Source organism: Anabrus simplex, chromosome 7 (genome assembly GCF_040414725.1).
Source record: "Anabrus simplex isolate iqAnaSimp1 chromosome 7, ASM4041472v1, whole genome shotgun sequence".
Taxonomy (NCBI): Eukaryota; Metazoa; Arthropoda; class Insecta; order Orthoptera; family Tettigoniidae; genus Anabrus; species Anabrus simplex.
Genome location: NC_090271.1, coordinates 162,985,901 through 163,013,602, shown reverse-complemented (window position 1 = coordinate 163,013,602; position 27,702 = coordinate 162,985,901). Strand labels below are relative to the sequence as shown.

The window sequence follows — 27,702 nt, the reverse complement described above, 5'->3', positions numbered from 1 at the left end:
ACAAAACTACAAAACACAGATGCTCATTGACCACATTGTGACAAATAACCCAAACAAAGTTATAACTTATAACTCATGGCCAGATTCCAGTCCCAGCAATCTCCACTCATGACCTTATCTACCTTTCCTATTCTCTCCGAATGCCAAAATATAAACCCATGTTATTTCCAGAAACACAAAAGGCTTTGATATGGACGAGTTAAGACGTAACGCTTGCAATCTACCCTGGAATGACACAATCCTATTGGACAATATAGATGCAAAAGTAGACTGATTTAACTCCCGTCTAATCACTCTGTATGATAAACACGCTCCTAAGTGACAGACAATAGTTACTCGCCCATCTTATCCTTGGCTAAATAATCATCAACTCCATTTTCCCGGGTGTGGTGTACAAGCGCTTGCCATCTCCTCCTGTCTTCACACATCTTCTTTTCCAGTACATAATCCCATTTGTGTCCTCTCCCACATCTGATCTTACAGTCTCTATCTAGTGTTTTCTTGGTCTTCCCTCGGGCCTTCTTCCGGTGAGATTAAGGTTAAAATATTTTGTGGCAGGTTTTTCCCTGTTCATTCTCATTATGTGCCCATACCACTGAAGTCCGCATTTCTTTATGACACTGGTAATAGGAACCTCGATACCAGCTACTTTCCTATTCACTTCATTTCTGATCTTGTCCTTTCTGGTAGTTTGGTTCATGGTTCTAATTAATCTCATCCACCAAGATTGATGCTTTAAACAAACTCTTGACCAAGGTGACTTAGAAAATATTCGGGTCCTTAGAAATTGAATGGCTGCAAATATGAATTCTAGCTGTGCTTGGAACATTCTTCGTTCCTTAGGCATCAGGAAACCTCAGCAACAACCTCATGTGCCAGACATACCTCTCGATAAGTAAAATTAATTTTTTACTGAAGAAAGAACACCACCTAATGTACTAAATTCCCCAAACTCAGTACCCAACTCCGTAATGAACTACCCCCTGTGGATAGGGGATGCAGAGGAAGAATACACCCACAGTATACCCTGCCTGTTGTAAGAGGCGACTAAAAGGGGACCCAGGGGCTCTCAACTTCGGAGCATGGTGTTGGCGACCACAGGGCTGTTGGCTGAGTCCTGGCATTGCTTTCACTTACTTGTACCGGTCTCCTCACTGTAATCTATCCTGCCTGACCTCCCTTGGTCAACTCTTGTTCTTTTCCAACCCTGATTGTATTAGAGCATTCAAGGCCTAGGGAGTCTTTCATTTTCATGCCCTTCGTGACCCTTGTCTTTCTTCGTACATGACTTCATTTTTTGAACTGACGAATCATGATATCCCATGCCTTTTGTAAGAGGCTACTAAAATGAGCGACGAAGGTATGATTGTATTAGAACCGCGAAACTAATTGTGATTAGTACCATCACACGAGGAACATCATAGCTTGCCTTTACTTGCGAGTAGTACCACTATGTTAGGTAGACACCAGGTTTGTGATTACACCAGAGAGTGGCTTCACTGTGGATGTATGCAGTACCTGTGATTAGTACCACTAAATGACCGACACCGTGGGTCTGCGTTGTCTGTGCGATGTACGATACTTGTGAGTAGTACCATAATGTGTGGAACACCATGAGTCTTCGCTACTTTCGATTAGTACCGCAACATGACAAATACCATGGTTCTACTTTATTAGCGATAAGTAGCATTATGAGGGGCCACTGACCTGGATTTTGGACCCCTTTAGACCCCAAGCTTCATCGTTTCAAGAAAATGCTTTAGAAGCCGTCCTTTGGTCAGTAATACTATTGCTTTCAAATAGTTTCTTGCAAAGTGGGGCATTGTGGGTTGGATCCACTGATTGTCTTATTCATATTCATCCCTGCATTCTTCATCATCACGTTTTGAATTCTGTTCAGTGGATGGTTTTGGACTTTTAAATTGTCATTACATTTGTAATGGTGTTTGAATGTATTTTTGTGCTCAGAAGTAAATATCGTCAAAATTTACATATGATAACAATGACATTTACAATAAGATACAAAAGTTGAAAACTAGAAAAGCGGCTGGAATTGATCAGATTTCTGGGGATATACTAAAGGCAATGGGTTGGAATATAGTACCATATCTGAAGTACTTATTTGATTATTGTTTGGTTGAAGGAGCTATACCAGATGAATGGAGAGTTGCTATAGTAGCCCCTGTGAATAAAGGAAAGGGTGATAAGACATAAAGCTGAAAATTACAGGCCAGTAAGTTTGACATGCATTGTATGTAAGCTTTGGGAAGGCATTCTTTCTGATTATATTAGACATGTTTGTGAAATTAATAACTGGTTCGATAGAAGGCAATTCGGTTTTAGGAAAGGTTATTCCACTGAAGCTCAACTTGTAGGATTCCAGCAAGATATAGCAGATATCTTGGATTCTAGAGGTCAAATGGACTGTATCGCTATTGACATGTCTAAAGCATTTGATAGGGTGGATCATGGGAGACTACTGGCAAAAATGAGTGCAATTGGACTAGACAAAAGAGTGACTGAGTGGGTTGCTATATTTCTAGAAAATAGATCTCAGAGAGTTAGAGTAGGTGAAGCTTTGTCTGACCCTGTAATAGTTGAGAGGGGAGTTCCTCAGGGCAGTGTTATCGGACCTTTATGTTTTCGTATATACATAAATGATATGAGTAAAGGAGTGGAATCGGAGGTAAGGCTTTTTGCGGATGATGTTATTCTCTATAGAGTGATAAATAAGTTACAAGATTGTGAGCAACTGCAACGTGACCTCGAAAATGTTGTGAGATGGACAGCAGGCAATGGTATGTTGATAAACGGGGCTAAAAGTCAGGTTGTGAGTTTCACAAATAGGAAAAGTCCTCTCAGTTTTAATTACTACGTTGATGGGGTGAAAGTTCCTTTTGGGGATCATTGTAAGTATCTAGGTGTTAATATAAGGAAAGATCTTCACTGGGGTAATCACATAAATGGGATTGTAAATAAAGGGTACCGATCTCTGCACATGGTTATGAGGGTGTTTAGGGGTTGTAGTAAGGATGTAAAGGAGAGTGCATATAAGTCTCTGGTAAGACCCCAACTAGAGTATGGTTCCAGTGTATGGGACCCTCACCAGGATTACCTGATTCAAGAACTGGAAAAAATCCAAAGAAAAGCAGCTCGATTTGTTCTGGGTGATTTCCGACAAAAGAGTAGCGTTACAAAAATGTTGCAATGTTTGGGTTGGGAAGAATTGAGAGAAAGAAGAAGAGCTGCTCGACTAAGTGGTATGTTCCGAGCTGTCAGCGGAGAGATGGCCTGCAATGACAGTAGTAGACGAATAAGTTTGGATGGCGTTTATAAAAGTAGGAAAGATCACAATATGAAGATAAAGTTGGAATTCAAGAGGACAAACTGGGGCAAATATTCATTTATAGGAAGGGGAGTTAGGGATTGGAATAACTTACCAAGGGAGATGTTCAATAAATTTCCAATTTCTTTGAAATCATTTCGGAAAAGGCTAGGAAAGCAACGGATAGGGAATCTGCCACCTGGGCGACTGCCCTAAATGCAGATCAGTATTGATTGATTGATTGATTGATTGATTGATTGATTGATTGATTGATTGATTGATTGATTGATTGATTGATTGTCAAAACATTGCTTCTTATTTTCTGTAAAAACCTGATGTGATAGGCAAAAATGAGTTATTTCCAGAATCAGCATAAAAAATTCATTCAAGAACACCTACTATTAACAAATCATCTGACAAAAAGTTTTAAAGTGCAGACTAGTGTTTTTCAGTGTTTTCAATATTTGTCACAAATGAACATTTTCCTTCAGTTTCTCTTTCACATTTGACAATTTAAGATCCCTCTTGGCCCAGAGGATGTTGCAAGAGCAATGGCGTTGGTGAATGATAGCACAGCCTTCGTTACGCGACTAATGCCATCGTTGCATCACATGGAAGCGTCCAGCTTGTTCTAGGACGATTTTGTGAACTCAGTATCTACCACAGACGATCTAGATAAGGCCATAGGAGGTTTACGTCTGCTAGGGTTGATAGATTTCTGGCCATCTGAGCGAACTACAAACTACCGCCGTCAAAGCCAGAAATCGACTCGGCGGTAAGAAATGTCACTGTGACTGCAAGGACTGTTAAACGAAGACCCCAAGAAGCCAAGCACAGAGCAACTCGATTACAGTTTGCACGTCAACATCGGAATTGGACTTGGGAGCAGTACTCGATGGTACTGTTCACAGGTGAGTCACGGTTATGGTTCCAGTCACCTAATGGTAGAGAGAGAGGGTGTGGAGAAGGCGCATACCTGTCAGCTTTTACGGTTTATCCGAAAAATTAACGGAAATTGCAGCAGTTGACGATTTTAAGGAGGGACGGTGTAATTTTACGACTTTGCGGACAAAAATTTGAAACGTTAACATTCGATAATCCCTCCACTTCCGTACTATCTAATGTTTGCGTGAGGCGAATTCAACTCCACGATAGTCGATAACTCATTCTTTGATATGATTGGTATTTTTTACCGTATGATGTTTGTGCCGTTACTGGAATTGAATTTAAAGCCGGGAAAACAGTTCTTCCGTGTGAATATTAGGTGTCAACAGGCTCTGCTCTGCAAATTCTTTGTTCCGCTCCGTTCGCTTGTTGCGATTTAACCTGTATTCCCTGGCCACCTTATTTTTTTTCTTCCTCCACGAAGTTGATTGATTGTTTTGGCGTTTTAAGGTTCTGACATATTTTAATGAAGTGTTCGAGATTTTGTGTTATAACTTCACAGTTTCCTGTATTCGCTGGACTAATTACAGCGACTGGGTGAGCCGCTATTAGCGAAGCCCATTAAATTATAATGTAGAAGAAGAATTACATTCGTGTGTGTATGTTCTTTATTTATTTATTTATTTATTTATTTATTTATTTATTTATCATAAGTCTGTACAGAGTTCTCCTCCATTTTCACAGACACTATACGTAGGTGTACATAAATGCATGAATGAGGTGGTTTTTTTTTTAATGATTCCATGGCCGAATGAAATTGTCATGCGTGCATGAATAAATGAATGAACACTTCTCTCCTAGTCACGGATAGCCACCAACTGAGGAGAGGGCATTCGGTTGGCAGGATAAATGCATGGATGGGATTATGCATGACTACTGCCTGGTCGTGTTATCCACCCCTGGTGAGAAAAAGGAGCCACCTTCCCAAGGATAGCACATCCGGCCCTTTCCCTTGAGGCCCAAACGGAAGACCCCACCTGATCTAATAGCTGTCAAACACTAATTTCTCACCATTCCCTAATTTCTGCGAGGCACGTGTAAGCGGAAATCCCGTTCCCCATGTGCCCCCCTCCCTATTCTTCTCTGTTGCATTTAGATCACTCTACATATTCGATTGGGATAGGCCCGTCCTATCCCGTCCTACTTCGGTTATAGCCTTACATAAGTGTATGAATTAATTAATTAATTAATTAATTAATTAATTAATTAATTGGCTATGATTCCCTATTTAAAATAGTGCCCTTTGCACAGTTGGATTGCCATTCCACATGCAAGGGCCACGCCTACGATTATCTACATGAGTGTATGAATAAATTAATTAATTAATTACCAATTCCCTAACTGTATTGAGAAAACACGTATGGATGGATTTATGAATGGGTATATGGATATTCATGCATGCATGTTAGGAAAAAATACTCATCCCTCCCAGTACGGATAACCAGTAACTGGGGAGAGAGAGCCGTTATTATGAATTAAATAAATGATTGAATGAATAATATATGTGGAATGAGTAGTGAATGTTATCAACCTACAGCCACGGATCGCCAGCAGCTGAGGATTAAACATTATATCCATTGGGCCCTGTCTCATTACAAACAGTTTGACAGTTAATTACGTTACGGCTTACTAACATATCGACTTTACAGTGCTATATATACTAATATTCCTTTTACTACATATCCCTATTGGCAATTTCTTAACTAATCAGTTCGCAACACAATCATCCATCCGTAATATGACCTACCCTCATCGTAGGCTCTTTCAACACTCTTCTACATGAATTTCTAATTACAATTAACAGTTTACTTAAATTACCAGGTTTATACCATTCTTTGCTTATCATCTTAATAATCCTATAGCCATTCTCATCCTCATTTATCATATATTGTTCCTTGTTATTCAAAAATTTTTCCTTCTCACTGCTATGGTTTCTTTACATGATTTCAACATGTGAAATTCTTCTCTGTTTTCACCACAGAGAAGGCACCTTGTTGCATCTTTCACTTTAATCCATCCCCTGTTCTTGTAAATTCCTATTAACCACCATAGCAAACCCCTGATTTCTCTTCTATTTACACTCACAATATTTATGTTCATATCCTGCCTTATCCTAATAAACTCTGAGAGGGTCGCCTTGCCTCTACACTCGGATACCAACCACTGTCTTTGAATATCTCTGAGCCGTCTAATGATTAGTTTATTCGTTGATCTTTCCAACCTCTCCCAATAACTTCCATATCCCAAACTATCTAATATACTTCTGATTTTCGTTAACCAATACTCTCCCTGGATATTATCTCTCTGATGTTGATATGCGATCTGCAGAAGCTCGCCACCCTCTCTTCCTTTCAATCTCAACAGATATTTCAGAACTCTCTTAAGAACATCTACTTGGATATTTTCTTCACATATTAATCTTACTCCACAATTTGCTGTACAGTTTGGTAACCCCATTACAATTTTACAGAACTTACTTATCTGTTTCAGCATCTCACAGTCTTTCTCTACACCCCATAGCTCGGCTCCATAAAGCATTCGATTTTTAACTACGGCTTGCAGGACATTTCTCTGAATCTTATAATCTATATTTGGGAATTTATTTTCAAGAATTCTAATTACTGATAATGCTGCAAGACCTTTCCATTTGGCTTGTTTTATTTGATGGATCCACTTCCCGTTGTTTACTATATATATTCCCAGGTACTCTAATTTATTTGTGACCTTCACTTGACAACCATCAATCGTCCATTGTTCATTCTTTGCTCGTTTACAGCCTTTCTTACAGATCAGAACTTTCGTCTTGGAAATGTTAATTTTTAATGACCACGTTTTAGCAAACTCTGTCACAGCATTAATGCTCTTTTGCATGCCTCCGGCCGTTAACGTCATCAGCAGGACATCGTCTGCGAAAATTAGGCCTGGTATTTCTTGATTTACTAAAACTGGGCTCATCCAGTTATCACCTCCATGTCCATTTAATATATCGTTTATAAATAACAGAAATAAAATAGGAGATAGCTTACATCCTTGTTTCAAACCCAATAAAGAATCTATTTGACCACATGCTACCCCATCACCTACCCTTATACTCCATTGCACCCTTCGGTAAACTGCCTCCTATACTTGTACCATCTTACTAGATACCCCTAATAGGCGTAATTTTGCGAACAATGCGCCCCTGCTGACTGTGTCAAAAGCCTTTTCAAAATCTATAGCCGATATATATAATTTTCCTGCTTTCGGTTTTATATACTTATCTATTATTGTTTTTACAATCATGATGTTATCTATTGTTCTTCTGCGTTTTCTGAAATCACTTTGATATTTCGAGAGGATGGAGAATTCTTCCGCCCATTTCATCAGTCTATTTGCCAGAATTCCTGTATATAATTTACTTAGGGATTCCAATAGTGTTATACCTCTGTAGTTGTTTGGATTACTTCTCTCCCCACGCTTCTTGTAAATTGGACATATTATACCTGTCTGCCATGCCTTAGGAAACTCCAAAGAATCAAATATCCTATTGAACAATTTTACTAATATTTCCAGCATTTGTTGACTTTTTACTGCTTCTTTCCAAAATTCATTAGTTATACCACTGAAGCCTCCCGCTTTCCTACATTTGACCTTTCTAATCATTTCTAAAACCTCACATTCTGTTATTTCTTCATCTAAGCAGGGGATACATATCTCTAAGCCCCTCGAGATATCCATACATGTTCTATTATTTATCCAAGTATCCTGTCCTCCTAGCAATTTATTAAAATAATCAATCCAGACTCCATTCTCAATTTTAACATTGGCATATCCTCTCTCACCTCTACTTATTTTGTTAATTCTATTCCATACCTTATCACTTTGATTATTCTTACATTCTATGTTTATTAATTTTGCCTCCTGTTGCCATATCCTCTTTTGCTCTACTAACAACACTTTATATTCTTTTCTTAGTTTACAATAGTGTGCCCGAACCTTAGGCTCCCCCTCTTTTCTATATGCCTTTAGGGCTCGAATCACCTCCATTTTCTTTGTTTTACACACATCATTGTACCATCCTTTCCTTTTATCTTTATTATTATTCTGTTTCCTTTTCACATGAGCTATAGTTTTAAAGGGTTTCTCTACCAGTTCTACCGCTAAGTCCAACTTACTACTCAGTAACGCAACCTCTATTCCACTCTTAATTATCTAGAATTCTTCTCCCTTTAAATATGACTCTACTCTTTTTGGGGTATTCTCGCACGACTTGTATTTATTAATTATCCTAATATTATCTTTTTCTGTTACAGTGTTACGTTCCTCCTGTTCTTTCTCATACACTTCTAGGTTAACAGATACCGGGGAATGATGTGATTCGGCCCATTCTAATATCTCTATTTCCTTTACCATCTCTAAAATATCTCCCGTACACACAACCAAATCAATTACACTACCTCCCTGCGCTGTAATATATGTTAGCTTTCCCGTTTCATCTCCCCACCACCATCCATTTAGAATATATAAATTCTCTGCGGTACATAGTTCTAATAGTTTATCCCCATTAACATTACGTTCTTTATCCCGGCTGTTTCTGCTACCTCTCATTGGCTCTATTCCTTCTTTACTATATGCGGGAATTGACTCTCTAATTCGTGCGTTCCAATCCCCCAACATAATGATTCCTGCTTCTTCATATTTACCTCTCATTAGGTTAATCTCCTCTATTAAATCCTCAAAAAAGTTCACATTGGTATATGGTGACCCCATAGGATGGTTATATATAAAGGCTAAGCATATGTCTCTCTGTTTACTCTCTTCCAGTTTAAGTTTGATCCAAATTACATCTTGCATATCGTTAGGCAATTCTTCTATCTGACTACTAAACTCTTCCTTTATCAGAAGTGTTATTCCTCCCGGAATTCTCCCTCGAGTCCCTCGTTTTCTTTTTATTATACTTCTCGTAACATAGCCCTTCCATGTTAAAATCTTTCCTTCCTGCATCCATGTTTCTAAAAAAGCAAATATCTCACAATTTTCCACAAGCTCAGACACTCCATCATTCCCCAGTTTACTTAATATGCCTTCTATATTTACAAAACCAATATTCAATGCTTGTTATTTCACTTTCCTATTATCTGAGACACTACCTGTTTTACTACGTGTGTTTATTGTTTTATCAATTTGTACTATACTTCCATGAGGGGAACTATAAATTTCCCCTAACTTCTTTCCTTCCCGTTTATTACCTTTTCCATCTGAAAACACTCCCTTCTTAGCCCATAAGTCCTTCAAGCTCTGTCCCTGCTTCTTTTTCTTATCGTCCTCTGTCCTGCAGCTGTTTTTTTTTTTTTTTCAGTTACCGGAGTAGTACACGAGCTATTACCCAGTTCCTCATCAGGTGTTAAACATTTACTTACAGGTCGTCTCTCCGTAGTAGTGGCAACGCCCTTACTGTCAGTAGGTGTCAGCAACCTTGGCGACACGAGCTCTGCTCCCGTTTCCTGCACGTCATCATTCTTTCTTCCGTGTTGCGCCGGTACCGCACTTTCTCCTCGCGCCAGGGCTTTCAGCTGGGATGGCGTGTAGTTCTTTCTCCAACCATCGCCTGTGATGAATAGTCTCTTGCCTCTAATAAACGCTGTAAGGCCCTCCCTTCTTGCTCTCCCCAAGTGAAATCGTAGTATTTTCATCTCTTTCCTTTCTTCAATTCCCAGGTCTCTCTGGATCCAAACTTCCGTCCCTTTTAAATTCCTGGCATTCCGGAGAATTTGGTGGGTTTTCATTCCAGATACCAATTGTACTTTAATCGGCCTGTTCCACTTGGATCCTTCCTATTCTCTGCACGTCATCCACATCGGATTCCGTGCAGTTTACTTTCACTCCTTGTGTGAACACTTCCAACACAGCATCTAGTAACACCAGTTTGTCCTCACTTCTGTTGTCCTTAATCCCATGTATGACCAGACATCTGCTACGTTGGGCAAGCACTGATCTCCGGACCTGCATCTCCAGCTCCCGTGTGCGCTGCTCCAACACCAGTCGGTGTTCCTTAGCAATTTTCATTTCTTCCTGGTATTTATCCAGAGATTCTTTTATACCTGCCATATCACCCCGAAGGCTGTCTTTCATATCCTGAATATCTTTATTCTGTGCCATAATGAGCTCCCTCGTTGTGTCTGTTTGGCTGCCCTCTTTTATCACCTCCTTGATCTTAGCTATATCTTCCCAATTCAGTGGCCCAGGGTTGCTTTCCACTCCTCCAATTACTAATAATGCAGCAATCACTAACGCTGCCAGCACGATTTCAGAGTATTTTATATCACATTTTAAACCATATACCTGATATTTTATTCGATTGTTCCATCGGCCGATGACCGCTCGGTAGAGTTCTATGCTTATTCCCATTATGCTTACGCCACAACACTCAGCACTCCGCACACACGTCTCCTTCGTTTGCAGGGCTCCAATCGACTGTGTATGTTCTTTACCATGTGCATATTCTTTGTTCACAAGGTTGGCGTCGTGTTCATTTACTGGTTTAAGACTTTGTACGCTTTGACATGTTTTAATGAAGTGTTCGACTGCCTTGAATGTTTTTTATAATTTTGTGTGACGTTCAGTGATCCAGGTTCCTTGCGATGTTTCACTAAATATCAAGACATTTGTTCTGGGACATTTTTGTATACTATATTCGTATTGTAGATTATCATGAATAAATCCAGCCAGAAACAGTACTTGATTCAAAATCAAAGAAGTGATCATGAGTTAGTTATTGGCATTCACACTTCTAACATAGTGAATGATCTCCAGGATAATGATAAATCCCTTTGCTTTTCATCTGTGAGAAGGTAGTTTTGTACTGCTTGTGACTACATGATGAACAAGTTTTCACTCAAGTATGATGTTTTAAAGCATGTTCTATTTGCTAGGTTAGATAAAATTGAAGCTGCACAGTTTTCTTCCATTCATTTTTCCTTGGAAAATTTTCCATCATGGTATACAAGAAAGAGAATGAAACTACAGACGAGGTTGTGAATGAGCTTCAGAGGCAGTTCACAGCTCTTCAGGTAGATGACAGTTTGGTTGCATATCATGATGTTGCAAGTGATTCCAGTTGTGCACAAATACCAAGAATTCGTGGAGCCGATGGGCTTCTTAAGTACAACCAAATTTCTAGAGTAATGCTCTGTATTCTCACCATACCCCATAGCAATGCAGAACGTGAACGTGTTTTCAGCCTTGTGAAGAAAAATAGAACAGAGTTCAGATCATCCATGTGCAATGAATCTCTGGAGTCTACTTCTATTTTTAAGACCAGGAGTTCTGGTCCCTGTTATGAGAAAATATTTTCTCAAGATTGTTTTGCAGGGAGCTAAAAGTCGAACTAGCGTGTGGCTTGCAGTGTGTATTATATTCATTCTTGGCTGTGTTACGTTAAACAAGTTTTCTTATGTAAAGCCTTTTCAATTATTGCATATCTGCTTTATTTATCAAGTAAGTCCTTTTATGTATGCTCCAAACTAATATTCACCACGCCTGCTACCGTTTAACACGGATTTCTTGTTGATTGTTATGTTCATCTTCAAATCATTGGCCTATGATATAAGTAGATATGATTTCACTGTTTATTGTATTCTCTAGTCCTTTAGTGTTCTTATTTTCGTCAAGCTGGGGTATGTCGAGAATCGTTAGATTTATTTTTTGACGCGCGTGAGTTTTACGGATAGCCCTTTTCAAAAGTTGGCAGGTGTGAAGGCGCGGGGAACGATATTCACCTTGCAACATCTCCAGCAGGTCACCATTTGCAGAATGGCTCTATCATGGTATGGGCTGATGTGAGGTTTGAGGCCAGGATGGAAATTCTTTTAGGCGGTGGAGGTTCTCTGAGTGCACACCGTTACATTGTAGAGGTGTTAGCAGAGCATGTAATCCCCTATGCTACCTTAGTTGGTGAAAATGTTATCCTCATGCATGATAATGCATGTCCCAATGCTGCTCACTGCCTGACAGAATATTATGCGTCAGGATAGGAACCCACGACTGGCCAGTTCACAGTCCAGACCTCAATCCCACAGAACACCTGTAGATATGCTTGGCCAAAATGTCCAGCGTCACAGTCTTTGACACCCTCAACGAAGTACGGGCAATACTGCTAGAAGAGTGAGCGCTCATCCCCAGGAAATGATGTAGGACCTTCCAGCTTACATGCTACAAGGAATGGAGGCTGTAATCATCGCGAGATGTAGTAACACCCAATACTAAGGCAAGATAAGTGTAGAGTGTCATCAAGGAAACTTTCAGTGGTATGTTCATAAATTTGCTCAGTGTAATGCAATGTTAATTTAAGAATGGCATTTTCATAAATTACAGCATCTAACAACTTTTTGCATAAACTTCAAAGAAAGAACTTAAATAATCAGTATGAAGAATGCAGAATACTGGTGAACTTCATTTTTAATAATATGTTGTAGGAATGAAGAAAAAACAAAGCTTAAGATAAATAAATACAGTTTTTGTTCTTAAATTAAAGTGATCCACTCTATTTTGTCCGCAGTAACAAATGTAAATTATTGTCCTAGTCCCAAAATGCAGCTCTTTACAGGTACACCCGCATTGGAGGTGAGGTGGGTGTTCACAGCAGCAAGTAATAGAACATAAGGCAAAGTTTAGAACAGGGAAGATATAAAATTTCTTATATGCTAAACTTGAAAACTTTGTGTTGCTGAAGTTTCAATATATATCATTTGAGGATTATGTTGTATTATGCTGACAGATGGGCTCATTCCATAACCTCACTTAACTAGTTGATTGAATTTGAGACATCCCTTGTAATTTGTTCTTCTGTGTTCCTAGGATTCTGGCCTTACTTATACACGTAAAAGTGCTGTTGATGAAACATTCCATCGTGCTTTGGCAGAAGCATTAGAAGCCCACAAGAAAATGAAAGGGGAGAAAGCAAGACGTGAGACGGAGGTTCGACAAGGCATGGTAAATAATTCTAATTGCATATGACGTGTTGATTAGTAATGAATGAGAAACTTAAAGATATCCTATTTATTTTATGCAGAAACCACCTCCGTATGTCCGAATAAAGAGCAATAAACCTGTGGGCAATGTTCGGTTAACGGAAGCAAATCCTGCGAGTATGACGCCATGTGACTGTCGGCCAAATTCGGAGAATCCTTGTGGTCCAGACTCAGATTGTATAAATCGGTAAGTTGCAACCCTTATAAATGAAATATTTTGCTTCTGTCTAGTGCACTTTTTTCAGTCTGCATAGAACAAAATACTCTTTAGGAACAAAAAATATATTATTAACAATAACTACTTCATAAGAATTACTTTAATAATTGATTTTAAATATAAATTTTTGTCGCATGTTACACTAATAAAAGTTGTGTGCATAAAAGTATTCCAAACCTAATGATTGTTCTCTGAAATTTGGATAGGTATATTGCTTGGAGTAAAAATGACTAATTGTTCATCATTATCATGTATTTCATGCTTTGACTGATTTATACTTATTGTGATTCTCTTCCAAGTGGGTCTCTTGAACAGTTGATTTAGCCTTTTCATAATTCTTCATGTCCGGCTGCTTGGCTAAATGGTTAGCATGCTGGCCTTTGGTCCAGAGGGTTCCAGGTTCGATTTCCAGCCGGGTCGTGGATTTTAACCTTCATTGGTTAATTCCAATGTCTCAGGGTCTCGGTGTGTGTGCCGTTTCAGCATTAGAACTTATCATAGGTAGGACCCCATCCTCACAGACGTTCAGGTAGCATATATGGTATCAACTTGAAAGACCTGCACCAGGCCTCTTCAGAGGCCACACATCATTATAGCTCTTCACTTTTGTGATGTTGTGTGAGAGCATTTACCAAGTGTTTTGCCCTCACTTACATTAGTTATCAGACTACCATGCTGCAACATGTACCCTATTTGTATTCTTGTCTCGGAACAGTAGTTTGCAATTGTCCATCTCTACATCTTCACTACTTTTCTCAAATTGAGAGACAGGATTAGCTGGCTATTGGTTTTCTTGAATTGTCTTTTTAGCCATGGTTATCCAGTTCCTGGTGATTTTTAGTATACAGTGAAGGTATTCAAATCTGATCATTCAATACTGGAAGTATTCTACTTAGGTGTTTATCTTATAGTCAACCTACAGTAACAAACAGAAATTTTGAGGTTTTACTTTCGTTAAAATTGTGACCATTAATACATGTAAACAATACTAAAGAAGAAAAAATAAGCTATTGTCGCGGCCACCAAATTAGGCGGGTGAGGAAAACTGCGCTGTCGTCAGATATGGGAACGGTGAAGCGATAGATGGTCGAGAGTCGCTTACCTCCGGGCACGGACTGGCAATGCTGATCGTGCAGCGCTGTCTAGTTGAAGCCCATACGCTCCAGACCACGCTTAACCCGAGTCTTTCCCTGTCATGCAGCTGTTGAGCTCGCATCGTAACTGCAGTTAAATATACTGTAGATAGTGAATGTGAATTGATTTGGGCTCAAGTCAAGAGAGAAGTGGCAGGCCAGACATTCAAAATAAAGGACGTAGAAAAACTCGCGTCAGAAACCATCGACCGTGTGACTGCTGCAGATTGGGAAACGTGCCTCAATCGCGCGGAAAACCTTCAAACAGACGATTGCGCCAAGGAAATAGTAAGGGACGAAAGAATTGAGCCATTCATCATCAGTGTAAATGACAACTCGACAGATAGTGGGATGAGTGATGATAGTGACTAAGAAGTCTTAGACTGCCTTGAAGCTAGAAACCGATTCTTAATTAATTGTAAATTAATGTAAACCTATCCTTTGCCGTGCGGTTAGGACCGCGCGGCTGTGAGCTTGCATCCGGGAGATAGTGGGTTCGAATCCCACTGTCGGCAGCCCTAAAGATGGTTTTCCGTGGTTTCCCATTTTCACACCAGGCAAATGCTGGGGCTGTACCTTAATTAAGGCCACGGCCGCTTCCTTCCAACTCCTAGGGTTCTCCTATCCCCTCGTCGCCATAAGACCTATCTGTGTCGGTGCGACGTAAAGCCACTAGCAAAAAAAAACCTATTCTTTAATGTAGTTCTTTTTCTATATTACTCAGTACAATATACAGTATTCAAATATTTAAAGTTATGATGTAATAAAACTGATACAGATTATGTAATCCGAAAATATTTACGACGCCGTGCAGCCTGTGCTGGCGCGTGCGCCCCAAACTGCCTCAGATAGCGACATTTACATGATCGCTTTCTGGGCCATTTTCCAGGAAAATTACAACACTCACGGAAATATGTTTTAGATAAAAAATATAAGTCAGGCGATTTTTTTACATTTTTCCCGCAGACAAAATTTTATTGGCTGAAGAAATAAAAACTTGGCCGCTTACTGAAATTTTCAATACATGATTCTGCGGATTTAAATTTACTTGTTCAAGATTTTATTTTTAATAATTTTTTAAAGTGGTTTATATGGAAAATAGTTTCACCATTGAAATCAGCAGTCTTTTCTGAAGCTTGTAGTATAATAAGTTTTTAAGTGTTGTATGAAGTAACATCACGAGCTTGAGAGAGAACAACTTGCCTCACGCTCCGAAATGATGTGTTCAGTTAGATATTTATTTTCCAGTTGCTACATAACCTTGGCAACAGCGTAATTTCTCTGACCCGCCTAATTTGGTGGCCGCGACAATAGTTAATTCTTAGCCTTCCCATTTTTGTGAACAGGCTTGTCTCTCCAGAACCAGTTAAATATCTGATTGTGGTGGGGGTAAGAAATCTTGCACAGATATGCACTGCAAGTTTATTTACTAGGTGCAATACAAACTTATAATACATTACAATAAAGTACAGTTCAATAAACAAGAAAATGCTTCGAGGACTTCTCCAATGGTGAGACCACCATACGCACACAGTACCTCACACCATTGCCAATACTATCACCTTAAATTTTGTAGAACTCAGCCAGTTAGAAGGCCGAAAATGTCAGGATGCCATTAACGCCGACATAAGAGGGTACCTACAGCATACCGTTTTTTATATGGAAAATGCCTTTTCGTGACCCACCAAGCAGACCCTACACCAGTGGGATAAATACTTAAAGGAAAGGTGAAACTAATGTTCTGCATTATTTACTCTCAAATTAGCTGTTATAGTTTCTTTTCACTGGTGATTATGCTGTACACGGAACATTTCAAATCTCTTGCCAGGATGCAACCCAGACTTTCTTCTGCTCACATTACAGAAAAACTCTTTCTTGTCATCCCGATATCTAATTCTGCAATATTTTTAAGAGCACTTGATTCCAAATTGCTTCCTCAATCAACATAACCTTCATCTAAATAACTTCGTACTTCTTTTTCATGAGCTTGCTACAAAACCTTGTTATTAGACAACAGTTGTTTTCAAACGTGCATGGCATTCAGATAATTATCAAGAGAGTATAGCTCAGCAGGAGTCGTGAGTGATATAAGTAGACGGCATGAGCATAGTGCCAATGCTATTCGTACAAGTGTTATATTTGGAACAAATTGTCACATGAGGCCAGAAATACGATGCACGCAAGATTCTTATGCTATTGGGACTTCTCTGTCACGTGAGTATTAAGGGTTAAGAATACGAAAGGATTCTCGTATTGACAAAACCAAAAAAGAGTAAACCGAGCAAGTTGGCCGTGCGGTTAGGTGCGCACAGCTGTGAGCTTGCATTCGGGAGATAGTGGGTTCGATCCTCGCTGTCAGCTGCCCTGAATATGGCTTCTGTGGTTTCCCATTTTCACACTAGGCAAATGCCGGGGCTGTACCTTAATTAAAGCCACAGTCGCTTTCTTCCTACTCTAGACTTTCCCTATCCCACGTCGTCGTAAGACCAACCTGTGTCAGTGCAACATAACAAATTACAAACAAACAAAAAAGTAAGAAATAACAGTAGTAGTTGATAGGTTCCTGTATTTTGGGTAGGTGTATTGCTGTTACAATATTTGTGGTAAAATTGGGAATTTCTCATCATCATCAATGAAGAATGTGACTAGCGGACAGAAATCTAATACAGGGGAACCTTGATTCTCCGTTTAAGGAGGGACCCCGAAAAAAGAAAACACCTTACAACAAACCAACTTCGCGTCCTGGGAATCGGATTGGCTAGATATCCGAACTCCCAACAAGCTGAGAGCAATTAAGAAGACAACTACCGTGTGACGGTCCTCTTTCCGACCTTCACGGAGAGAGGCCACAGTACTATGCAGGTTGAGGATAGGTCATTTACGATCCACGCACTCTTATCTCCTAAAGAGGGAAGACCCCCCAGTGTGTTCTTGTGATGCCGACTTCACCGTGGCCCACATCCTCACAGAGTGCGCCGATCTCTCTGGCCTAAGACGGAGCCTCGGCCTGCAGGAAACACTCGAACGCATACTAGCCGATGACGCGACTACTGCTGATCTCGTCATCCGCTTTATGATACCAATATAAATGGTCTGTTATTGGACATTATAAATTTTCCAGCTAGCTCATTCTTGGTTGCCAGCGTTTCGCCCTCGTGTGCTAGGGTGGGCTCATCAGTTGGTACCTAGCACACCTACCAATACGCTGGCTAGTGCATACCGTGGAGGCCACTGCGTAGGCTAACTGGAGCCACCGGCAGTGCCAATGCACTAAGAGACTTTGTCTCATCACTAAAAATTGATGCCTGCTTGGCCATCAGATGATATAGATGTTGATTCCCATAGGGAATCTGAAATATTTGTCCTGAATGAGCAAATTTATAATACCAATAATAATGGTCCGTTATTGGACATTATAAATTTTCCAGCTAGCTCATTCTTGGTTGCCAGCGTTTCGCCCTCGTGTGCTAGGGTGGGCTCATCAGTTGGTACCTAGCACACCTACCAATACGCTGGCTAGTGCATACCGTGGAGGCCACTGCGTAGGCTAACTGGAGCCACCGGCAGTGCCAATGCACTAAGAGACTTTGTCTCATCACTAAAAATTGATTCCTGCTTGGCCATCAGATGATATAGATGTTGATTCCCATAGGGAATCTGAAATATTTGTCCTGAATGAGCAAATTTATAATACCAATATAAATGGTCCGTTATTGGACATTATAAATTTTCCAGCTAGCTCATTCTTGGTTGCCAGCGTTTCGCCCTCGTGTGCTAGGGTGGGCTCACCAGTTGGTACCTAGCACACCTACCAATACACTGGCTAGTGCATACCGTGGAGGCCACTGCGTAGGCTAACTGGAGCCACCGGCAGTGCCAATGCACTAAGAGACGTTGTCTCATCACTAAAAATTGATGCCTGCTTGGCCATCAGATGATATAGATGTTGATTCCCATAGGGAATCTGAAATATTTGTCCTGAATGAGCAAATTTATAATACCAATATAAATGGTCCGTTATTGGACATTATAAATTTTCCAGCTAGCTCATTCTTGGTTGCCAGCGTTTCGCCCTCGTGTGCTAGGGTGGGCTCATCAGTTGGTACCTAGCACACCTACCAATACGCTGGCTAGTGCATACCGTGGAGGCCACTGCGTAGGCTAACTGGAGCCACCGGCAGTGCCAATGCACTAAGAGACTTTGTCTCATCACTAAAAATTGATGCCTGCTTGGCCATCAGATGATATAGATGTTGATTCCCATAGGGAATCTGAAATATTTGTCCTGAATGAGCAAATTTATAATACCAATATAAATGGTCCGTTATTGGACATTATAAATTTTCCAGCTAGCTCATTCTTGGTTGCCAGCGTTTCGCCCTCGTGTGCTAGGGTGGGCTCATCAGTTGGTACCTAGCACACCTACCAATACGCTGGCTAGTGCATACCGTGGAGGCCACTGCGTAGGCTAACTGGAGCCACCGGCAGTGCCAATGCACTAAGAGACTTTGTCTCATCACTAAAAATTGATGCCTGCTTGGCCATCAGACGATATAGATGTTGATTCCCATAGGGAATCTGAAATATTTGTCCTGAATGAGCAAATTTATAATACCAATATAAATGGTCCGTTATTGGACATTATAAATTTTCCAGCTAGCTCATTCTTGGTTGCCAGCGTTTCGCCCTCGTGTGCTAGGGTGGGCTCATCAGTTGGTACCTAGCACACCTACCAATACGCTGGCTAGTGCATACCGTGGAGGCCACTGCGTAGGCTAACTGGAGCCACCGGCAGTGCCAATGCACTAAGAGACTTTGTCTCATCACTAAAAATTGATGCCTGCTTGGCCATCAGATGATATAGATGTTGATTCCCATAGGGAATCTGAAATATTTGTCCTGAATGAGCAAATTTATAATACCAATATAAATGGTCCGTTATTGGACATTATAAATTTTCCAGCTAGCTCATTCTTGGTTGCCAGCGTTTCGCCCTCGTGTGCTAGGGTGGGCTCATCAGTTGGTACCTAGCACACCTACCAATACGCTGGCTAGTGCATACCGTGGAGGCCACTGCGTAGGCTAACTGGAGCCACCGGCAGTGCCAATGCACTAAGAGACTTTGTCTCATCACTAAAAATTGATGCCTGCTTGGCCATCAGATGATATAGATGTTGATTCCCATAGGGAATCTGAAATATTTGTCCTGAATGAGCAAATTTATAATACCAATATAAATGGTCCGTTATTGGACATTATAAATTTTCCAGCTAGCTCATTCTTGGTTGCCAGCGTTTCGCCCTCGTGTGCTAGGGTGGGCTCATCAGTTGGTACCTAGCACACCTACCAATACGCTGGCTAGTGCATACCGTGGAGGCCACTGCGTAGGCTAACTGGAGCCACCGGCAGTGCCAATGCACTAAGAGACTTTGTCTCATCACTAAAAATTGATGCCTGCTTGGCCATCAGATGATATAGATGTTGATTCCCATAGGGAATCTGAAATATTTGTCCTGAATGAGCAAATTTATAATACCAATATAAATGGTCCGTTATTGGACATTATAAATTTTCCAGCTAGCTCATTCTTGGTTGCCAGCGTTTCGCCCTCGTGTGCTAGGGTGGACTCATCAGTTGGTACCTAGCACACCTACCAATACGCTGGCTAGTGCATACCGTGGAGGCCACTGCGTAGGCTAACTGGAGCCACCGGCAGTGCCAATGCACTAAGAGACTTTGTCTCATCACTAAAAATTGATGCCTGCTTGGCCATCAGATGATATAGATGTTGATTCCCATAGGGAATCTGAAATATTTGTCCTGAATGAGCAAATTTATAATACCAATATAAATGGTCCGTTATTGGACATTATAAATTATACCATTATACCATTTATATTGGTATTATAAATTTGCTCATTCAGGACAAATATTTCAGATTCCCTATGGGAATCAACATCTATATCATCTGATGGCCAAGCAGGCATCAATTTTTAGTGATGAGACAAAGTCTCTTAGTGCATTGGCACTGCCCGTGGCTCCAGTTAGCCTACGCAGTGGCCTCCACGGTATGCACTAGCCAGCGTATTGGTAGGTGTGCTAGGTACCAACTGATGAGCCCACCCTAGCACACGAGGGCGAAACGCTGGCAACCAAGAATGAGCTAGCTGGAAAATTTATAATGTCCAATAACGGACCATTTATATTGGTATTATAAATTTGCTCATTCAGGACAAATATTTCAGATTCCCTATGGGAATCAAGATCTATATCATCTGATGGCCAAGCAGGCATCAATTTTTAGTGATGAGACAGTGTCTCTTAGTGCATTGGCACTGCCGGTGGCTCCAGTTAGCCTACGCAGTGGCCTCCACGGTATGCACTAGCCAGCGTATTGGTAGGTGTGCTAGGTACCAACTGATGAGCCCACCCTAGCACACGAGGGCGAAACGCTGGCAACCAAGAATGAGCTAGCTGGAAAATTTATAATGTCCAATAACGGACCATTTATATTGGTATTATAAATTTGCTCATTCAGGACAAATATTTCAGACTCCCTATGGGAATCAACATCTATATCATCTGATGGCCAAGCAGGCATCAATTTTTAGTGATGAGACAAAGTCTCTTAGTGCATTGGCACTGCCGGTGGCTCCAGTTAGCCTACGCAGTGGCCTCCACGGTATGCACTAGCCAGCGTATTGGTAGGTGTGCTAGGTACCAACTGATGAGCCCACCCTAGCACACGAGGGCGAAACGCTGGCAACCAAGAATGAGCTAGCTGGAAAATTTATAATGTCCAATAACGGACCATTTATATTGGTATTATAAATTTGCTCATTCAGGACAAATATTTCAGATTCCCTATGGGAATCAACATCTATATCATCTGATGGCCAAGCAGGCATCAATTTTTAGTGATGAGACAGTGTCTCTTAGTGCATTGGCACTGCCGGTGGCTCCAGTTAGCCTACGCAGTGGCCTCCACGGTATGCACTAGCCAGCGTATTGGTAGGTGTGCTAGGTACCAACTGATGAGCCCACCCTAGCACACGAGGGCGAAACGCTGGCAACCAAGAATGAGCTAGCTGGAAAATTTATAATGTCCAATAACGGACCATTTATATTGGTATTATAAATTTGCTCATTCAGGACAAATATTTCAGATTCCCTATGGGAATCAACATCTATATCATCCGCTTTATGTGCGACAGTGGACTTGTTGTTGTTGTTTGAGTCATCAGTCCATAGACTGGTTTGATGCAGCTCTCCATGCCACCCTATCCTGTGCTAACCTTTTCATTTCTACGTAACTATTGCATCCTACATCTGCTCTAATCTGCTTGTCATATTCATATCTTGGTCTACCCCTACCGTTCTTACCCCCTACTCCAGTTGCCCAGGTGTGGTTAACAAGCCTCTTCCACTCCTTTGTCCTTCCACTTTTCCTGCTCCATTATTTCTGCCACATCCAATCCAGCTTGTCTAATGTCCTTCCAAATCTGATCCATCCAGCTTCTTCTCGGTCTTCCAACTGGTCTCTTTCCCTTAACTTCTCTTTCCAATTCCCTTCTTGCTACCCGTTCTTTTCCCATTCTTTTTACATGTCTGAACCATCTCAGTCTTTGCTTTCTTTATGTTCTGTACTAACGGTTCTGTATTTATCTCTTCTCCGATTTTAATATTTTGAATTCTCTCTCTTCTTGTCTTTTTAACCGATGTTCTTAAAAATTTCATTTCTACTGCTTGGATCTTACTACCTTGTCTCTTATTAGTTATCAGCGTTTCTAGTCTGTATGTTACAATTGGTATGAAATACTGTTTATATAATGTCAATTTCGTTCTCTTGGGTACTTTGTCATCCCATAAAAGCTCTCTGACTTGATGATAAAATGCTATACCTTTACTTAGCCTGTTATTAATTTCAGGGTTGATTTCATTACTTCCATTAATAATGCTACCCAGATATGAAACTGTTCTCCGTCCATGTTCACTTGGCTTCTCTTTTTCTCTTTTCTACAGTGCACGACTACAGTTTCTTTTTAGAAATTACCGTTCCAAACACCTTCAGAGTTTCATTCCGAAAGTCCAGTCTCCTTTGTACTTCCTTTTCTCCCTTTTGCCAAATTACCGCATCATCTGCAAATACCAAAGCATTCACTTCATCACTACTGATAGTGTTTTACACGTTTTATGATTTCATCCATCAATATAATAAACAATAATGGTGACAGTGCACTTCCTTGCTTGAGACCTTTTTCTGTATAAAATGTTTCAGAGTCACCACTCGCCACTTGTACACTGCTTTAACTCTCATGATACAACATTTGCATCTTGTTAATGATTTTGGTACATTCCCTTTCAGTAGGCATTCCCATACATGTTTTCTCTTAACTGTATCATAAGCTTTTTCCAAATCCAAAAATATGAAAATGTTTTCCATTATCGTTCGCACTGTAAATTTCAAGTCTATTGTTGATTTATTTGGTATAAAGCCATATTGTTCATCCTCTAACTGTGTTTCTATTATATTCCTAAGTCTTTTATCTATGACTTTCTCCATCTTTATTATTGGTTCTATGTAAATATATGTTTCCAATTAGATCATGGATGAAGATGACCCAATGTATGTAGGGTCGAAACTAGTACAAATGATTTAGGACTATATTAAACTAATGATATTGAAAAGATGGACCTTTCTATACCCTTTGCAGTGATCACAGTTCTCAATATAGACCATAATAAAACTCATAACTTATAATTGCTTGCTGTAATTGTCGCTCAGCGATGGCCATATTTTGCGAGCTACAATGCAGAGCAAAATCATCTACATATAGCAACGGTATTACTGCTGAACCAGCATCAGCTACAATACTGTTAATGTCAATGGCAATTGCGAACAGAGTGACACTGAGAACTCATCCCTGTGGGACTCCATTTTCCTGAACGTGGTATTGCGAATATGCCCTTTCTACACAGACACGGAATAGATGGAGGGACAAAAATTCGCAATAAATACTGGCAAGTTACCTTGGAAATTCCATTCATGCAGGACTGAAAGGATCCCTTATTGCCCTGTGGTGTCATAGGCCTTTTTTAAGTCAAAGATAACAGCCACCAAATGATGTTTTCGGAGAGAAGGGTCGTGGATAGAACTCTCCGGGTGTACCAAATTGGTCAGTGGTCAAGCGAGCGGCTCGAAAACCACATTGGTACTTGGACAAAAGTTCTCTTTCCTCCAGGCACCACACAAGTCGGCGATTGACCATCGTCTCAAATAGCTTACACAAAAAGTTTGTAAGACAGAAAGGTCTATAACTTCCTGCATACTTAGGATTTTTGTCAGGCTTGAGGACAGGATTTACTATGACCTCTTGCTAATGTGACAGAAACTCACTATCTACCCAGATTCAGTTGAACACACGAAGGAGGTACAAAAAACTATTCTCACTAAGGTGTTTCAACATCAGATTAGGAACATTATCTGGTCCGGGAGCCGTGTCCCTGCAAAGCGCCAATGTGCTGCAGTGTTTCCACTCCGTAAAGGTTGCGTGAAAGTCCTCTGAAGCTTGAGAGGCAAAACTGAGTTGACCTTCTGCCTCCTGCTTCAGAGCTAAGAAATCACGATGGTAATTCCTGGAATCAGACACATCTGCGAAATGAATGCCTAGATGATTAGCAACAGAAGGTGAATATGTGATGATAAAGATTGCAATGGAAATTCCCCGTACTAAATACTCAAAATAAATTTAAGTTTAGTCCACACTTGAGATGACAATGTATGTGACATCATGGGCGACACATATCTCTTACACAAAGCTTTTTTACTCTGTTGAATAAGAACTTGCGCGTTAGCGCAGATTTTTGAAAATGTTACCAAGCTGGCCAGAGTCAGCTGCCTACGATAGCGTTTATGAGCGTGACGGCATTCTATTATAGATGCTGCAATTTCTTCGTTCCATCAAAGAATGAATTTTTGGTGAGCAGTCCTTGAAAAGGATAGAATGGACTCCTCGGCAGCAGCAAGAATACTTGTGTTATGTAAGTTATACCGCCATCTACTGTACACTCTGGCTGGTTACGTCGGTAAAGACAGCTAGTGCTGTGAACTTTGGTGAATCAGCATGTTTAAGAATATTTTTTTCCTGCTATTTGCTTTACGTTGCACCGACACAGACAGGGACAGGAAAGGCCTAGGAATGGGAAGGAAATGGCCATGGCCTTAATTAATACATTGGAGACGCCACCTGTAGTTTCTACGGGCATGTGATTTCATTGCTACTGATGGCGCTTGGAGAATCTACGAGCGTATGTTTCCACTGTGGCTAGGAAGAGAAGCCGCTGTTCCAGCGAGCTCTTACTTCACCAGGACGCTGTCTGATGCTTCTAGTGAACACACAGTTTACTGGTCATAAGCTGAAGTCAAGAGCTCTTCTTTCAAAGCATTGATAACACAGCTGTGTTCTGACATAGCGGGAAAGTATGTGCGTACTGCATACGGACAGCAAGCGAGTGTGTTTCAGGAGCTTGGCTTGTTTGTGTCATTCTTGTGGCTATTATGTCTAATTCAAGCGCACAAAATTTAGACGATGAATCCATATTGGATGTACTTATGGAAGACTTGGGTTCTGAAATTGAGGACAATGGTGACGATTTCATACAAAGTGACTATGATGATTCTTACGCTTCATTCAAGTACATTTATTTACCTAATTTCAAATAGGTACAAAGTGGGTTCTATAATATAGTTTCATTTCGGGTCCCTAATAATTTGGGTTGTTTCCTGTGTACAGATGTCAACCTGCAGCAACCCGATGCAAGCCCGTCGTCAAATTACGTACTGCGGGAAAAGCATCAGAACAAAGGGGGGAAGCGAGCAGTTCAGAGACCCACTATTGATGACGGATGGTCATCTACCGATAATCTTCCTCAATCACCGGTATTTCAAGAAAAAAGTGGAGTCAGAATTCCAGTGGGTAATAACAGTGATGCATGGGAATGTTTTAGTAATTATCTGAACGTAGATATTTTTAGGGACATAAAATCAGAAACAAATCGCTATGCAAGCAACGCAATAAAAAAGAAAAGAAATCGCAGTGAACAGATAAAGCAAAGATCTCTCTTTGGCTCCTGGAGTAGTTACATTGGGAGAGATTTATCATTTCTTTGCAATAATAATTCATATGTGTTTGGTTGTGAAGCTGACAGATTATTGGGCAAAATCGCCGATTCTTCAAGCTGCTTTCCCGAGGTCACACCTATCTAGGGACAGATTTGCCAATCAAACTTATGTTCCGAAATGTCAACCCAACCACAATCCCCTGCATAAAATTAGACCGATTTGTGACCATTTCATTAGAAAATGTAAAGAAAATTTCTATCCCACTGAAAATTTGACAGTTGATGAGGGTGTATGTCCCTTCCAAGGCCGGGTAGGTTTCCATGTTTACATAAAGAATAGGCCAAACAAATATGGAAGCAAATTTTACATTGTCAGTGATGTAGAAACTGGTTACGTTTGCAACTGCAAAATTTATACAGGATCGGCTGGGGGAATAACTAATACGGTTCGAGAACTAATAAATCGGTTATGAGGCCCTTAATTCAACAAGAGTAACACTATTTATATAGATGGATTATTTACCAGTGTCCCATTGTTTCATCATTTGTGGAGCAGAAAAACAATGGCAGTTGGCACTGTTAAAAAAAAAAAAAAATTGGAAAATCTTGCCGACAATTTTAAAAACAATTAAATTGAGAAAAGGTGAAGTGTTATTCAGATGTAAACAACATTTACTTGCACTCAAGTGGGAAGACACAGGGGATGTTTGTTGTCTTTCATCAAGACACAGGACAAAAATGACAAGTGTTCAGGTAAAATGTAAGGGAGGAAACATAAACAAAGAAAGGCCTGATCTAGTATTAGATTACAATAAAAATAAAACTGGAGTGGATCATGGGGATCAGTTCCTTAGTTATTATCCATTCCAACGTAAGCAACTGAAATGGTGGAAGAAAATTGCATGGCTATTCCTTCATAATTTACAAGAAAACCTGGTCAAATCCAAAGAAAGCACATTTAGAGGGCTTTATGATTGAATTAGCAAATAAGTTCACGGAAATGACATTCCAGTACCCAGTGTGAGTAATATCACAAATTCTGCTGCGCGACTGACTGGGAGGCATTTTGCTGAAAGAATTCCGCCCACCACAGGGAAGCAGTATGCATCTCGGTACTGTAAAGTATGTTCAGACAAAGGTTGCATGACATATAAAAGAGAAAAAGAATAATGGAAAGAGAATTAGGAGGGAAACACAGTGGTTCTGCAGCATTTGTGGTATTGATTTGTGTATGTCAGATTGTCTCAAGGCCTACCACACTAAAGCTAATTACTGCTTGTAAACAATGATACCCATGCCAATTGACCTCGTAGGCTAGACTATCATTATATCAGTAGTATGTTTTAGTTGATTTGTTCTCAGTATTTGCAAAATTTTAAAATATTAACCTGACTGGTATCCATAGCAACATCAGGGAGGGGGGGAAAAAAAATTGCTTGTAAAACATACCATGTTCATAAATATTTACAAAATAAACCGATGTAATATTATATTAATTAAAACATATTTCTGTGAAAAGGAAAGTCAGGTCTTTCTAATTATTCCAACAACAACAGTTTTTACAACCATCCTTTACCTAACCGTGAAAAAAACTTTTTAAAATGTTAAAAATCCTACGATTTCTGGAGGATAGCACGTTCAAATATGACCGTCTCCAACATGTTAAGGTACAGCCCCAGCTTTGCCTGGTGTGAAAATGGGAAACCACAGAAAACCATCTTCAGGGCTGCCGACAGTGGCGTTCGAACCCACTATCTCCCGGATGCAAGCTCACAGCTGCGCGCCCTCAACCGCACTGCCAACTCACCCGGTCGTTTAAGAATCCATCGAGGAGGAGCCTTGACTGATTTTTATTTCAACAAAGTAAGAATAATAGGAAAATGATCATTGTCACAGATATCAGCATGTACATTCCACTGAAGAAGGGGAACCAGCGCTCAGCTGCAAACACTG

At 40.4% G+C, this 27,702-nt stretch overlaps 1 protein-coding gene across 1 annotated transcript in view; it reads left to right on the top strand.

The window, feature by feature from the left end:
* LOC136877753 (histone-lysine N-methyltransferase NSD2) overlaps positions 1-27,702 on the top strand; it is a 386,665-nt gene that overhangs the window by 271,629 nt on the left and 87,334 nt on the right. Inside the window, exons 19-20 of the mRNA XM_067151960.2 lie at positions 13,142-13,240; positions 13,320-13,465. Of these exons, the coding sequence (XP_067008061.2) occupies positions 13,142-13,240; positions 13,320-13,465 (245 nt within the window). The remainder of the gene's footprint in view (positions 1-13,141; positions 13,241-13,319; positions 13,466-27,702) is intronic.